This window comes from Ips typographus, linkage group LG8 (assembly GCF_016097725.1).
Source record: "Ips typographus isolate SLU linkage group LG8, UJ_Ityp_2.0, whole genome shotgun sequence".
Taxonomy (NCBI): domain Eukaryota; kingdom Metazoa; phylum Arthropoda; class Insecta; order Coleoptera; family Curculionidae; genus Ips; species Ips typographus.
In genome coordinates this window covers 8,418,029-8,434,756 of record NC_138429.1, presented here as the reverse complement: position 1 = coordinate 8,434,756, position 16,728 = coordinate 8,418,029, and the positions used below count along the sequence as shown (strand labels likewise).

General features: G+C 34.2%; 3 protein-coding genes across 4 annotated transcripts in view; 1 reads left to right on the top strand and 2 right to left on the bottom strand.

Moving 5' to 3' along the window:
- Window positions 1-2,387, bottom strand: part of csw (protein tyrosine phosphatase non-receptor type corkscrew) — a 49,269-nt gene extending 46,882 nt beyond the window's left edge. Inside the window, exons 1-2 of the mRNA XM_081985616.1 lie at window positions 2,230-2,387; window positions 1,810-1,932 (exon numbers count right to left, since the gene is read on the bottom strand). Coding sequence (XP_081841742.1) covers window positions 1,810-1,932; window positions 2,230-2,243 — 137 coding nt within the window. The 5' untranslated portion in view covers window positions 2,244-2,387. The remainder of the gene's footprint in view (window positions 1-1,809; window positions 1,933-2,229) is intronic.
- Window positions 2,388-5,303: 2,916 nt separating this feature from the next.
- On the bottom strand, window positions 5,304-6,591 carry RpL8 (ribosomal protein L8). The gene is made up of 3 exons (XM_081985631.1): window positions 6,438-6,591; window positions 5,818-6,326; window positions 5,304-5,615 (listed from the first exon to the last, which is right to left on the bottom strand). Exons 2-3 carry the CDS (start codon window positions 6,314-6,316, stop codon window positions 5,344-5,346), a joined length of 771 nt encoding a protein of 256 aa, XP_081841757.1. The 5' UTR covers window positions 6,317-6,326; window positions 6,438-6,591; the 3' UTR covers window positions 5,304-5,343.
- An 865-nt stretch (window positions 6,592-7,456) lies between these two features.
- Window positions 7,457-16,699, top strand: LOC145733024 (SH3 domain-binding protein 5 homolog). 2 transcript variants are annotated; one of them, XR_014179109.1, is made up of 8 exons: window positions 7,457-7,956; window positions 8,029-8,176; window positions 8,230-8,407; window positions 8,460-8,578; window positions 8,645-8,936; window positions 8,992-9,221; window positions 9,272-13,773; window positions 13,827-16,699. XR_014179109.1 is itself a non-coding variant. In XM_081985622.1 (7 exons), the coding sequence occupies exons 2-7, from the start codon at window positions 8,066-8,068 to the stop codon at window positions 9,428-9,430; spliced, it is 1,089 nt and encodes a 362-aa protein (XP_081841748.1). In that variant the 5' UTR covers window positions 7,457-7,956; window positions 8,029-8,065; the 3' UTR covers window positions 9,431-16,699. The 2 variants fall into 2 exon arrangements, 1 of the variants encoding a protein (XP_081841748.1); XM_081985622.1 differs by having other exon boundaries at window positions 9,272-16,699.
- Window positions 16,700-16,728: the final 29 nt, after the last annotated feature.

The window sequence follows — 16,728 nt, the reverse complement described above, 5'->3', positions numbered from 1 at the left end:
TGGAAACGCCTAGACTGTTTTGAAAGACTTTCGACTGCTTGGAAAGCAGTTTTCGAGATGTTTTCCAAAAACTACTTTGATGCACTTTTTACCGAAAGTTAGTTCAATACTTTAACACCCTGTAGCTTGGTTATTTTTGGGAGTTCAGGGTGGTTCAACCACTCAAACAAATCGTCTTGAACTGCTCTTTTCAGTGGTATAGAGCAAAAAATTGTATCTAATAAAATTGTGTACAAGGTGAGCAAAAATAGTGATCCACTAACAATTTTGTGCACACCCTGTACACAGGCAACTGTATTGAAGTTCAAACGTTACCTAGTTTGGTTTAGTGGTCCATTAGGAACAATTTTGCACTCCTGTAGTTTTTATGTAAATCTAACCGTTTTCGAAATATTTACTAAAAACCACTTTAATTCAGGCGGCGGTCAGTTAGTAGGCCAGGAAAAACCTTCATTTTCACAAAATTTTGGTGCATTATTCCAAAAAATCGCGTATAACTTGATTATTTGAAACGTACCGTATAGACACATTAAATGATCGTAAGTGGTTAATGATTAGAGCTATCACGTGACGTTGAGCCGGCACCGCTAATTTTGACCTAAGTTTCAAACCTAAGTTCAAGTTTGACCGCTAGAGGGCGTCAGACTTGAATACTTTTCTTCGGACATTTTTCTAAATATGTCGAAAACGGTTTGAGTTAGCAGTGTGAAATTTTTATCACATTTGCTCCTCAAAGCCCCCTATATAACAATATCTTTCATTAAATATAACATTTTATCATACAACTCCCCGGTCGACCTTTAATTTGATTTTTGACATTTTTAAAGGGGGTTACCCTAAAAATTTTTTGGAAAATTTTTTAATTTTGAAAATTGGTTTTCTCTGCTTTAGTTAGTTTAGGTTGTAGATGTGTAATGGTAGAAATCTGACGTAAAGTGTCATTTGTCAAAATATAATTTTTAAGGGTGCCATGTCTTGAACACTGTTAAAAATGTCCCAATTTCAAAGTCAGTGACTAAATGGCGGCAGTTACAGCAAAACGGGTACCAGATTCGTGTTCTCCATGCCATAATTAGTTGAAATTGCCTTTTTAGACTACTTTAGGAATATTTAAAAAGTTTTTACAGTTTAAAGAGCACTGAAGGTTCTAGATTGTTCTTAAGACATTTAAAACCTTGTAGACCAGTCTAGAAGCTTTAGGAAGCTGTTAAACTGCTCTAGAAGCATACGAAAGCTTTTAGACTGTATTAGAAATCTTCTAAGAGCTTCTATAGATAAGATTTGAAAGCTTTTCGACGGTTCTAAAAGCTTTTGGAAGCTTCTAGGCTGTTTTGTAAGCTTTTGCAAGGCATTTTGAAGCTTCTATAGTGTTTTGGAATGTTTTTACTCTTTTTAAACTACTTCGAAGCATTTGGAAATTATCTGGGTACAGTTTAAATTTGTAAATTGGCACTTACCCATTTTGAAACAGATAATTGGTATTTTTGTCTCTCAGAAGCCTTCAATATCTCAATGTAGCTATTGCAATTGTAAATTAGCCTATTCAACTTAAAACCATACAAAAAATAGCAGCAAATAATCACAAAAAAACTGAATTAAGCACAAAAAGAAGAAAGCATTAAAAAAATCTGTCAAATGACGTGTTTTTGCATAAATCATTCACATTAGATGTCAAATCCAGACTCTATTGATAACATTGGTGGTTGGTAGATAAGGTGGTCAATCAAATCTGATTCTAAATAATACAACTAATGCTCTAGGTGGTTACTCTGCCCTTAAACTATAGCAAGCAGTAATGTTCAAGCATACCTTACAGACAATGTAAAATCTCCTTGTACTGAAGAACTTGGCCGAGCTAAGAAACTGCAATCAACACCTCTTTCCATTAAAATTCGCTCAGCCTCAATTCCACTAAGTGTTGGCCAAAACCACCTGTAGGAAATCAATAAATTTTAGTGTTAAACAATCAACTTAGATGTAAATTAAGTTTGTCATAGGTATAGAGCATTTAGTCATATAAGTTATGATAAACACAAAAATGTAAACACACAAACCCACTTTATTGTTAACTGAATTGGGGGGTTCTTTTGCATTAGATGCGTTATATTTGTGAATTTAGCACTTTTAGACCCACTCAACTAAAGTTATATTAACAAATTTATTAGCAATATCTTATTAAACATTTAACAGATGATACAAGCTAGGTATGAAGTATAATTCACAATTTACCTTCTGGAACTCATCTTTTTTTAATCACCATGAAAACAATTAGCACAAATTACATTTAATTAATCATAATTAAAAAGTTCCACCCAGTATACACCTCAACAGCAATCAAAAATCAACCAATCCCAAAACGAACCCTTTCTTCAATGAATCAACCTCAAAATCTGACCTTTGCAAAACGAGTGCGTTAAGATGACAAATGTCACGTGATACAACGCGCTGGAATAGGGAAGCGATCACATGGCAGGCGCACAAGTTCAGTGAGACTACACAATAGAATTCAATACAGTTTAAATGTCAAACAAAACATGTCATTCGTCTATATTCGATTCGTCACTTGTGTTCTTATACTATTTGACTTATACTTTTTTAGAGATAAGAGGTATATAACGCCCGGATTTTTATTGGTAATTCGAATTTAATCCTAGCATTTACCTTTGCTTATGGATTTTTTTCTTAATTCTGCTTTAAGAATTGAGTGCTGGTAAAGCCCATGAAGATTCTGGAAGTCTTAGGAAGAGTTTAACTTGTTTTTTTATTTTTCTACAAAGCAAGAATCTTTCTTAACTCCTATCAAATAGCTCTAGATTTGGTTCTGGTGCGATTTAGGTGCCACCGTATTTTTAGTTCTTGTTTAATGAAATCGTTGTCAGATTGTTTATTTAACTTACTTTTACCAAAATCAGGGTGGATGAATCACTTTCGCGCAGGAAAAACTTATATTTTCACGTTATATTCTTTCTTATGGCATTCTCCATACTAAACATAAATAAATGACACGTTTTTGAGCGCAAACGCGCGATCTCCGACTTGATGGTGACGTAAAAATCGTCACCGGCCAGGAGCCGATACGGGCAACATTGCGATTATGGGATTAAGCAATCCTTTACTGTTTACCGTCCTTGGGTTACAACAACCCTAGCAACGTTGTCCTGCTTTTCTGTTCAAAACTAGTAATGTCATTCTAATAATTGTTTAATAATTTCTTAAAATGGAAGTTTTCCATATTTTTTCTTATTTTGAGATTGTACTAGTTGTACTAATCGGACACTAAGGTCAGCATTGTCAACAGTAATTATAGATAGTAAAGTGTCATTTGGCATGTAAAAACTAAAAACACTTATTTAATTTACTAAATTTTAACGATTAAACCCTTCATGTTAAACGTCTTATATTGTTTTCTTGAACCTTCGGTTTGGCAACGTTGCACATTTACAGTAGTATAGTTGGATTTTTACCTTTTGAGAATGACGTCATCTTTTTACATCTTTGTTTCTCGCATATCAAACATGTGAAATAAACAATTTTAGCAAAAAAGGCACGTTGTTAATTTTGTCGTCCTGTCAAATTGAAAACGTTGACATTTACTGTCACTTTGATTTTAACGAATATCAAAGGTATAAAAATGCTGTGCTACAATGAGAAGGCCCAAATGCTAATTCTAAATATGCTACTTTTTTTCAAGTACGAAAAGAAACAGTTTCCAGATGTCAACTGAAACTCTCATGATCACTCATTTTTCAAAGCATTTGTAGGTTAAAATTTGTGATCTAATTCCAGACATGCGTATTTTTTCACCTGCTTGACGTCATTCTCAAAGGGTAAAAATTTGACTATAAGGGAGGAATTTTTCCTAGACTCAATGTTGTCAGGTGTACCGTTAAAACAATATATCTACCGTTTTTGTAGTTCTTCTACCGTTCTCCCATTTTTTGTATAGAATCCCCCGTTTTTAATTACGTTATTGCCATTATGTTGGTTGTGAAATTTTTTATATACTTTTTCAGTTTATTGAATAGGAAATTTAATAAGGATTCTAAAAATGCTCTTAAAGCAATCATTTTCTTACTCCAAATTATTCTCTAAAACCACGTGATGTCTGTCACTATTGTCACATTTGTCAAAATTTTACTAGAATTTGCAAGAATTACATTTTAACACAGTTTTCAAAACAAGACGATTTTCTGAGATTTAACAGTTATTTTGACAATTGTCACGTGACCGTCTAACTAGATAATGTTTTACAACCACGTGACAACTGTCACTAACGTCAAAACTGTCAAACCATGATCAAAAGTTGCAAAAATCAGAATTTAAAAACGTTTTCTTGCAGTATATTTGATATAAAACGTGTTTCTGAGAATTATGACAGTTAGTTTGACAATTATCACGAAACGTCTAGCTAAATAGTGTTCTACAATCACGTGACAACTGTCACTAACGTCAAAACTGTCAAATCATGCTCTAAAGTTGCAGAAATCGGGGTTTAAAAACGTTTTCTTGCAGTATTTGATATAAAACGTGTTTCTGAGAATTATGACAGTTATTTTGACAATTTCACGAAACGTCTAGCTAAATAGTGTTTTACAATCACGTGACAACTGTCACTAACGTCAAAACTGTCAAATAATGCTCTAAAGTTGCAGAAATCGGGGTTTAAAAACGTTTTTTTGCAGTATTCGATATAAAACGTGTTTCTGAGAATTATCACAGTTATTTTGACAATTGTCACTTTATAGTATAGCTGAAATCACGTGACAACTCGCACTAACGTCAAAACTGTCAAACCATGATCAAAAGTTGCAAAAATCGGGTTTTCTTGCAGTATTGGATATAGTGTTTTTGAGATTTACGATAATGGTCATGTGACTGCCTAGCTAAATTATCCTTTAAAACCACATGATATCTGTCACTAATGTAAAAACTTAAAACACAATTATTAATAAAAAAACTGTTTTTGAAGTAATGTTTTGATAACAAGAATCAATGATTCGATGATGAAAATTTTTGACGACTATTAAATGACCCTGTATAATAATGTAAAATTAATGTACTTGTTTTGATCTACCGTTTTTTTGACTGATTACTCAACCGCCATTAAATATTTCGACTTGGCAACACTGCCTAGATTTGGTGTAAGCTGACCACTTTTAAAGAGTTTTTTTTAAATATTTTTTTCCCAAAAAACAGCTTCATCCACCCTTTTTTGGGTAGAACTAAGTTAAATAAACAATCTGACATCAATTTAATAAAAAAAAAAAAAAAACTAAAAATACTGTGAAATAAAACAAAACAGAGACTTAAAAATAAACAGTGTATTTGCCAGAAATAAACTGTCTAATCGTCTTTCTTGTCCACTTTACCACCACGAATACGTCCAGTTCTTCGCGCAGCAATAAGACCAACTTTACGACCAGCAGAGGTGCCCCTCTTAACAGTAGAAGCTTTACCAATGTGTTGATGGTTACCACCACCGTGAGGATGCTCCACGGGGTTCATGGCAACACCACGCACCTTAGGCCAGCAGTTCCTCTTCACCTTATATTTGTGGTAAGCCCTACCAGCCTTCAGGATGGGTTTGTCAATTCTTCCACCTCCAGCTACAATGCCTGTAAACAAATAGATTATTACATAAAATGTGAATCCTCACTAGATTCGAAAAGAGTAAATTTGTATAGTTGATCAGAAAGAGCCTCTAAATACTCATCACATTTTTCAGTGTGTAGGTATATTAGAAATCATCATTAATAAAATTGTTAGTTTTGTTTAAAAACATTTTAAATTAATTAATAAAATCAATTATGTACTTACCAACCATAGCTCTGTTATTAGATGGAATAACCTTCTTAGCACCAGAAGGTAACTTTACTCTAGTTTTTTTTGTGTCATGATTATGGGCAATGACTGTTGCGTAGTTTCCTGAAGCCCTGGCTAACCGACCTCGATCACCAGTTTTCTCCTCCAGATTGCACACAATGGTACCTTCGGGCATAGTTCCAACTGGTAAAACATTACCAATTTGTAGGTTGGCTTTCTTTCCACAATAAACGAATTGTCCTGTGTACATTCCTTCGGGTGCAATGAACAATTCTTTGCGTGTTTTGAACTTGTAGGGGTCTCTAAAATGGACCTCAGCTAAAGGGGCGCCTCTACCAGGGTCGTGCATGATCTCCTTAACGACACCCTTAATGTAGCCATGTCGTTCAGAAAAGTCCAAGTAACGTAACTTGGGGGCTCCTTTCCTCTTTTTGGTGTGGGACTTGAAAACAGACCCGGCACCCTTTCTCTGGGCTCTTATAACCCTACCCATTGTTTATTACCTAAAAAAAAATGGTAGCTGTTAATTAAGGAAGCTTTACCGGATTGGAAAATGATAGAAAAATGTATAAAATCATGAAGATGGCAGAGAAATTTAAGGATTTAACACATACCAAACTCGTCTTGACGAGAAGAACACACGGAAGAACGAAAGCTAGGAAAAGCAAAACACAGCAACTGTCAACGTCAAACTGTTGTCTGTAAGTTTCAAATGTCAAAACATTTGTTTATCCTTCACCTCACTTTATCACGTGACTGTACTATGAAAATCAGGAACCACGGCACGTGCCGCATAAATCAACAAAATTAAAACAAAAATGTTTTCGATTGGCGGCGTTAGCGCCGTTAGCGGTTTTTGTTTTATACACAAACGTACGCAGATGTAGTAAGAAATATGTTTTTTTTTATTATTTCGTGTAGTTGATTGCAAGTTGTGAGTGAAAAATCAAAGAAAGGTTCATTCCTGATCCAGATATGTGTAGATAGAGCTTTTTATACACAATCAAGTCCAGCCTAAACAAATTGGTTAGAACATTTGTCCTGGAAAGTACAACACACAGTAAACTAGTTTAAACATTGTTCAATGTAAGAAAATCTGTAAATCCTTGAAACTAGGTAAGCAAAACTGGTAAATGGTTCTTATGTTATTACCAAGAACATTCATTCAAAATTATTTTTGTTGCTCTCACAATGAAGGATGCTTTAAAATGTAACTCACATACCGGTGCATGTAACAAGTACCTAATAAGTTTACTGTACTAGAAAGCTCTTGTACCTATCGTTGAGTATAGTGTTGGAGTAAAATCATTCCACTTCAAAAAAGTGTTCAACCACTGTTGAGTTAGATCTGGTTTTTTGTAAAGTAAAAAAGGCTTTTTCCTGAATTGCTGTTATAATGTGACTTGAAAAACTTATGAACGACAGCAAACAAAAATAACTTACGCAAATAACCTCAAGTCGTGATTTTAAACCGTAAAACTTATTCCGTTTAACAATACAAACAAACGCAAACTGTCACCACTATTTCCGCCATATTGGAATTTTTGACAAGCACTTTCTAGGTTTTTTAGTAGGCGGTGGAAAAGCGCAAAACAGCAGCGGTCAGAACACCAGTAATGTCATTAACGTCAAGTTTTGATTAGTGACAGTTCTGAATGTAAAAAAAAAACAAAAACAAATAGGGGACAAAAAAAGGGTATCCAATTAACAACCCTTCTTACATTTTGGTTGTAAAAAAATCCAATTAGTCCCCTAAAAGCGATACATTTTTCATCTTAGACATTTACGAGTTTATTTAAGATTACCGAGTGTTGTGGCCCTTTCAGAACAGTTCCCTGAAGAAAAATCGAATCCTTTGTATTACTTGTTTACAATACATTAAAAAATAATTACTTATTTACGTCATGCTAATATTTATAGCAGTTAACAAGGATTTGAATGAGTTTTCTTATAAACCCACTTAAATTCCATGCCAAATAATTTGCAAGTGTAAGCCCAATTTTGGTATACAAACTTTCAAAAAGTAGGTCAAATATAAATAAAGTCATCAATAAACTACAATTTTGCATTTGCTGGTCGGAACATGAAGCTGAATTTGTGTTAGTCAGACTATTCGAAGTGCTTAAAAGACTAGTAAGTATTGATGCAAATTACTTTGAAAGGGTTTGAAGTATTGATTAACATAACAAGAAACCTTTTTTTAAGGTTTAGACAGAAAGCTCCAAGTCAGCCCAGGCTAATAATGAGTGAGAATGGAGACTCAGACAGCGAACTGGACCCCAGGATTCAAATAGAGCTGGAAAAGTTAAATACCACCACAGATGAAATCAATAAGTTAGAGCTGGAGTATGATGTAAGTGAAAATCACTGTTTTTCTTGCAAACTGTTTCTATTATCTCATTTTAGGAAGCAAATACAACATTTCGTATGCTACTCAATGAGTCAACCAGAAGGTTGAAGTTGTTGACAAAAAAGTTGGGCAGTTGTATTGAAAAAGCCAGGCCCTACTATGACTTGCTTGAAATTGCTAAGAAACAACAGAAAGAATGTCAGGAGGCAGCTTTACAATATCAAAAAGCCAGCGGTAATTTACATAACTTAACTAGTGTTAAATCCTCAAAATGATACAAATTTAGGAATTCATGCGGCGGCAAAAGAAACGGTCGCTTTAGCAGAGCAAAGATTCCTGACCAATCAGCATGAATGGCAGTTTGACAATGCCTGGCAGGAAATGTTAAACCATGCCACCATGAAGGTGATTGGTCAAAAAAACAGCTTTTTTATTACTCTGGTCAGTAAATGAAATTATTTACTTACACAGGTTATGGAAGCGGATACTCAAAAAGCGGAACGTGGTAGAGAGCATCAAATCAAGGCGACTATTTACAAAGAAACTGAGGAAAACTTGAAACAGCTGGAGGAAAAACTGCAAAAATTCATTCTAAAATCCAGACCCTACTTTGATGAGAAAACCTTGTGTCAAGAACAGCTAAACACTCAAAAACAGCGAATCGAGAGTATAAAGCGGGAAATTTTGAAAACTAAAAATTTCTACGCGCAAACTTTGAAGAATCTCGAACAAATCTCAAACGAAATTCATTTGAAACGTCAAGGTAAGTCATGGAAAAAAAGTTCCAAATGAAGGTGTTTTAATGGGGTTTGGAACAGGTAAACAATGCGAGGACGATTTGTTAGCAAGACCGCGAGAACCAGGAGTGGGAGCCGAGTTGAATCAAGCGTTTGACGAAATCCGACCACAAAAAGCAAAAAATAGGATGTCTTCATTGCCGGACATTACTGCTGAACTGGACAGATGCGAGATTTGCAGCGTTGCCACAACTAGTTCGGCAGTCAGCGAAAAGGACGGGACTGAGAATGTTTACGAAGACTTAGAAGAGGTGACAATTGTCTTACAAGTATTCTTACAACTCAGTGTTTTCGTAAATAGGTAAAGGCGATCTTGACTAACATGTCACTCCGATCAGGGACGGCCGATGGCAAAAATGAGGAAATCTACGTGTCGGAGTTACACATCGGCAACGTTGCCACTCTTAAGATGAGCCCCAACGGTCAGGGTGACAGTAAATTGACAGGTAGTCATCGCTGATCCAAGCCTTTCAAGGCCGACAAATTTTTAAAGTACGTTATGCCGCTACGCCATCCTAAACTAAAATTAGAACAAGTCTTGACGACTTTGAGGAGTAAATTTGATAATTATTGAGAGAAAAATACTCAGCGCCTGATTATTCAAAACGGCTACGTCATTATTTGTGATTGTTATTATTGAAGGAGGGTCACGAGACAACGTTGCCACAAATGATGACGTAACTCGAGTAGTTAGAGTAAGTAAAATGGCAACGTATTTAATCGGTCTACTCATCCAGGTATTGTCGCGGAATCTCATTATTCATGCCTTTGTTGTACTGTTCTCGCGGAGTGAGTTTACCAGTGCGTCACGAAGGCTACGTCATTTATCATCATATGAATCAATCAATCAAGTTTTTGTCAACAAACCAGGGGGATATTCTATTCTTGAAAGCAGGGAACGAAACTCTCAAGAGAAGTGTTGATAGAATGTGACAGAAGAAACTGACAATGGCGGGTTCCTGTCACATTCTACAGGTCTTTCTCTTGATAATTCCCTTCCTTCGTTTCAAGAATACGCACCCTGAAGGCGAACTCTCTAACGAATAGCAAGGAAATTTCTTTGCTATCATAGAAAACCCTTCTCTATCGTAATATATGGTACTCTCTACGTTTCAATTGGCGAAGATCGGCACTCAACGTAGCTATTCGGGTTGTGTAAAATAGAAAGACCAAATGAGGTCTTGCTATGATTTTATCTCTCTTGCGGCTATGAAATTTTGTATTTGTCAATCTTTCTTTTCCGTCGTCTTCTAAAATTCAAATGTTTTGTTTTTTAACCTTTATGCCCGTCAGTGTCAACATTGTGTCAATAAGGTTGTGTTGGGGACCAATTGATTGTGTTTCTTTGTTTTTGAGTTTTTAGTTAAAGTGTTAATGCATCTATTAGTTATTGTTTTTGAGGTGTAAGCTGTTCATGATGGAATGGTTGTGTTATGGCAATATGGGTTCCATCAACACATCCTAAAGTCCCATCCTACTTTCTTCACAAAATGCATACAAATTGGTAGCATGTTTACAAGCAACTGAAAAATATTAATGGTCTTACAAGAAAATAAGAAACTGAAGAGACAGAACTACAATAAATAAAACCAACAACAAAAATGGCAACAAAACAGATTATTTTAGAATGCAAACTTTGAAATATATGATTAATTACTGAAAAAGAAAGTAAAGAACGTAGAATTATTCAAATTATTGTCATTGATACTTGTCATTAACCCTGAATACGACGAAACAAGTAAAAGCCCTAGATTTATTACTAGAAATTAGTCAATGTTTTTAGGACCGATAAGTTCCCGTTTTCTGTTGACGGTGTCGGCCGAATGTGATAGAAAACAGCTTAGAGAGTACCAACAGTTAATAGAAAGAAATTTTCTTTCTTGTCTATTTCTATGCGTTTTCTATTTCCTACATCGTTACGGAGTTCGCCTTCTGTTGTGTTCATATTATAGAAAAGGGCGTGTCTAAAGCTTCATCACATTTAAAATTTTGCATGTATTGTCAGTCAGAAAGTAGGGATCTTTGGATGCAAATTTACACTAAAACAACCTTATACCAAAGGAAATCAAAAATATCTTGACCGAAATAACATTTTTTATTTATGAGAAGTCTCCGTTTGGATCATAGAATTCCGTCTGAAATTGAAACCTGATTTATTTACCAAAATTCGCAGAGATGTATCACCAATATGCAGAGCTGTCGGTAGTTGAATTACTTTAATTGGAAAATGTAGTTCAATTAATTTTAAGTAATTGAACTACTGTAATTAGATTACTTTTCAAAAACAATAATTGTAATTGATTTTTCAATTACTCAGCAAAAGTAGTTGTAATACGTATTACGATTTGTTCTGTAATTGAACCACTTTGAAAGTAGTTGAATTACTTTCAGAGTAATTGAATTACAAATAATGTTAAAGTAATGGAACTACTTGTTTTTGAGGTTAGATACGATTGTTGTGTTTTGCGCGGTCGAGAAGTAGCGGTTTACTGAACCGGGTTCAGAGCGGCGTTTTGGTTGGGTAAATGAAAAAATAGAAAAAAGTTAGAAAGTTGCGATTTTCGCTGCCTGGTGTAGTATTTTGTTCTCTTCATTTTAACATTAAACAACGCTATAGGTTGCATTTAATTTTTTTGAGTTAGGCGGTAAAATAATATTTCTTTGTAAAAAGCGCCACCTGTGGACGAAAGAAAACAATTTTAAATAATTATTTATGGAGCATCTAATAGAAAAAAACCTGCTCTTTTCAATGGTGCCAAACTTAATGTTCTACGACAAAGGGTTTATATGACAAAGTTATCGCAGTTTTTTAAAAGCAACTTTTGACTTACCCCCACCACTTTAAGTCAAGAAATGGAAAAAAAAGGTTTTAATCAAAGTTGTTGCTAGTAAACGTGGCTTCCGTTTGCAAGTATTTTCAAAGTGCCATTGTATTTGAAATTTTGGAGATATGCACTTTTTTTAAGTTAAAGTTGTTAGTACGCCCTCTTGAGGACATTTCCTGAAACCTGAAAAATATTTTCTAGCGATTCTTTTGGCCCCTTTTTATAACAAAATTTTTTTTTTCAAAGCTCTACGATTAACCGTTAAGTCAAAAAAGCCGAGTGCCACTCTTATTTGGACACCCTGTACATTTACTACTGCCAATAAATAAATTACTTTTTAGTAGTTCAATTTCATTTGAGTAGTTCAACTACATTTTATCAGTAATTGAATTAATGCCAGTAGTTGAAGTTGAACTACTGTAATTGTCTATTAATTCAACTACTTTACTGAAGTAATTGGTAGTTCAATTACATTTTAAAAACATTGACTAATTGTAATTCAACTACTTTCACGAATTTGAGAGTAGTTGGTAATTGTAATTTAATTACTTTTTTTGAGTAATTGCGACAGCTCTGCCAATATGTAGTATTTCTTTAACTTTAAGCTCTTGATTTAGGTTCTGGATGGTTACATGTTTCTCTAAAATAAATACAACAAATTAAAAAATTCAATAAGACATTCTGAGTGATGCTGTAGTATCTCATATCTCATTTTCAGGTTGCAATCCACTAATTTTATTTTAAACCCGCTGGAAAACATTTTAGACGCTTATTTTATTTTTTCTATGACTTTATTATTAATATGTCTCAAGAAATTTTTATGAAAAATCTATAATGCAACCCAAAAATCTCAGTCTCTGGAAACAATGAAATGTTAATAGATATTTCTTACAAAAGTAGATATATTTTACTATTATTAACATACTATCGTTGTACATATCATATAATGTATTTCGAACATCCATTTTAATGCTTTCAGATAAATCAGTGGTCTTTGCCCGTCGATAACGTCTCGATTTACGTTTTCTAGGTGAGGAAATCATAAGATTACTTGCTTGCTTTTTCCGAATCGAATAAACAGTTTTGCGGGAAATTTTCAAAGCAGCTGCAACCTTCTAGTATCAAAAAAATACATCAGTAAGAAGATGTAAGGTCTTAAAATTTCTTATTTTCTTCCTGAACAGATGATAAAGCTTCTAAAGGTCCTCCATTAGTTTTTTCCAATTCAAAATATTCACAAAGGTTAAGAATTAACTGCTGGGGTGTGTTGAATTTTTCCAGGCAATTTCTAAAAAAATACTGTAATAGTAAGTAATTCAGAATTTAGGAAAAACCAAATTGCTAAATTAAAACCATAATAGACACTCCCACTTTTTTTTCAAAACAGGTTAGTAATTGTGCCAATTTTGGTTAGATCGTAACAGCCAACATAAGAAAAATAAAAATATTAATAATAATATTATGAAAGTACTTACAGAATGTTAAAAGCGTAGAAACAATAGCTCTTAAAAGAAATGTGGTGGTGTGGTAAATAGAAAACTTTATAAATGATTAACAACACAAAGAAACGGAAAAGAATTAATAGTAAACAAATCAAATTTCGATGGTTTTCAAACTGACAATGACTGAAATAAAAGCGCTAATTAGTAAATGTTTTTTTTTGTTTGGAAGACATTAAATATTTGCCCTTTCTGAAAGTGAACAATAGACAAGGATAAAGTCAATAATGCATGTCTACTTCTAAATCACAGAGGGATGACGCACGGGTAAACTCAGTCCGCGAGAACAGTATATAGTTTGCCAGAACTAGCCGATTTATTAAGTTAAAATATTGTTAAGATAAAATAGTTTCACAATGTTTACCTAAACAGGTCACATTCAAAGTTAATCAAAATGTGTCATGATATGCTTGCCTTTAATATTTGGTTAAATACTTTTTAACTGAATTTTCTGGTATGCAGGGTGATTCACGGTGATGGTATATTAGAAGTATCTAGAGAACAACTCAATATTTTTCACTGCAATTTGGAGTGTAGCCTAAGTTGAGTCCAAACTCTCTTTCCAAAATATATTGGACTCTTGATTTTCAAATGGAACACCCTGTTTTTAACCTCATTTTTGAATTCCTCCCAAGATGGCTAGTAATTAATGTTAATACTTCCCTATATACCTATCTTGCACCGTTTCTTAGATATTTCATAAAAATGGTAAATTTGTCAGCAAAACGATGGTCTAAACTTTAATTAAATACTCAAGTTCTGAAAGGTTTGCTGATGTGACCCTTTATCATCAGTTAGACAATACTACATGGTTGAAAAGCCCAGAGACAGAAAATGAAGAAAACCTACAGAGTGGTCAATATTTACCTTTTAGTAGGGCAGATAAAAAAAACTGCAAAAAGTGCGTTTTTTTAAATGGATCCATCGGTGTTTTATGGTGTGTAATAAAAGAACATTAAATTTAGTACAAATCCATGTATACATTTCCTATACCTAACTTCAACCGTTTCTGACATTAGACACTTTAAGTGGCAGCAAAACCTTATACGTAATACGTTATTTCACCACCTACACATGCAAAAATAACGGATAGTATTGCGGTGTAACGTAACTTTACGGACTATAACGTGTACGTTATACGCAACCCGCAAACAGATTTCTGTCAATCAGTCATTTTTCAAACAAAACATGGAACAATCAGATTTCAATTCGCGCTTTAGATTTACAAAAGAATTTTATTTACTAATACAACACCCATTAAACTCTAAACACTTAACTAAACCTCCAGGTACACCCAAAACTATATTGTTCCGTGATGGTGGTCCAGGCCTCTAAAACGTACTGAATCAATTCTTGTTTTTATCGGGGCGCTGCTCGTTCTGCTTCAATCTTCATTAGTCCCATATGTTCTCAATTGGACTGAGGTCTGGGGAAGCTACTGGCCTCGGAATTGTTGCAATTTGGTGTTCTTGCATCCAAGCTTGAGTATAGGCAAAATTGAGTATGGCATCTTGCTGAAAACGCTACCCTTCTCGGTATAAAACATGAGCCGTTTCAAGAAGAAAACCACTTAAAATTTCACAATATTTTGGACTATTAACGGTGCCATCAACTATACAAAGAGGAGTAGCACCACGCTGAGATATGGCACCCCAAACCATTATTTTAATGGGAAACTTAGAACATTGAACGGTAACTTTTTTTCTTGAGAAGATTCTTAGATTTGCACCAAGCTGGAAACAACTTTCGTCAGATTAAAGACGTTACTAAAGTTATCTTCTCGAAAACGTTGAGAAAAATTCATTCTTCTTTGCTTTTGTAGAGGTGTCATTGCAGGAATTCTTTTCGGCCTTCTTGATGTGTAGCCTTGTCTTTTCAGTGATATGTGGACAGTTTCTGGACACACTTTCATTCCTCGTTGATTTCCTAATCTGTTAGCCAATTTTCTAAAGCCTAGGCGCGGATTTTGTCGCCCTAAGGCCAATTTTTTGAATCTTACTCGGTCGGCCCGCATCCGTTCTATAGTTCAACCCCCACTTTTTCTGAGACCATTTAATTGCACTAATTTTGTAACATTCTGAACTCCTTTTTTATACAAATATTCCACCTGTTTTCTTTTTTCTACTTGCGACATTATTTCACAAAATCTCATGCCTACTGGCGTTTCAAGATAAAAGATACTCCCTCTGGTGATCGTTATGAAAACAGTTTCGGGCATTTCAGCTGTCATTTCTCCGTTTGTTTATGTTGATTTTGGCTTATTTTGGTTAGGAATTCAGCACAGGTTTCATAAATATGAAATGACAGTGTCATATTATTTATAATGTTAGGTTAGGAACGGGTTGCCCCATTTTAGTTCAAATGGCGTTGCCAAATTGACAATCAACAAAATTTGCCAATTGCGGTTGCCATACAATTTTGGCCAGAGCCTACTATTTGAGCCAACTTGCTTGTGCATTACTTTTATCTTAGAAGGTTACAGAAGGTTATATTAAAATAAGGAGAAACTATAAAATTCCGGATAATTTCTAGACGGACTATACATTTTTTGGCAAGAGAAGTGTATGGGCAAAACCCATATAAACACTCCAAGAAATGGGAGAGCCATAGAGCTCTTTTCTTATCACTATATTATTTTCATTATGCAAGTGCATAAGTGTCATTCATTATGTAGCATACGTGTTATAAGTATACAACATACAAAGAAAACATGAACGCCTACAGTACACATAAACAGTAAATATCAAAGAAAATTTAAGAGAAAACACGAGGTTGACAGATGTCCTGACTTATATTTGAAATAGCGTATACCGTGTAAGGTAAAACTTAAAACAAACCTAAAGTCAATTTCAATATAAACGCAAAATTCTTAAATACGTACGTCATCTTAAGTATTACGTCTTCCTGTCACTTAAAGTGTCTAATTACTAGTTTTCTAGGGAGGAATTCAAAAATGAGATTAGAAATAGCGGGTTCCATTTGAAAATCAAAAGTTGGTGTTCTGAAGTTCACAATATTTTAGATAGAGAGTTTGGTCCCAACCTAGGCTACACTCTAATTCGTCGTTCTCTAGATACTTCTAATATAGCGTGATCACCCTGTATAGTCTTATTTGCAGAATTTGTGTAAATCACAGATAGTTTGCGATTGGTTGAAAAAATTCATAATTTGCGCAAATACTGCACATGTACTTTTTAGACAGGGTCTTTGTTTATTGCAAAACTGAGTAAAATGATGTTTTTTAAACAATTTATCCAAAAATGCGTAAAATTACAGACATCTGGAATTTGAAACAAGTTTCAGTTCTGTGCTAGCCTTTATGACAAAATATGTAGGTATCTAAATGATGTTACGTTTGTTGAAATTTTTTGGAAAATCCTAAATAATATAGATGTTTTAAAGTGATTGAAAGGCGTTTCAATAAAACCATGAAA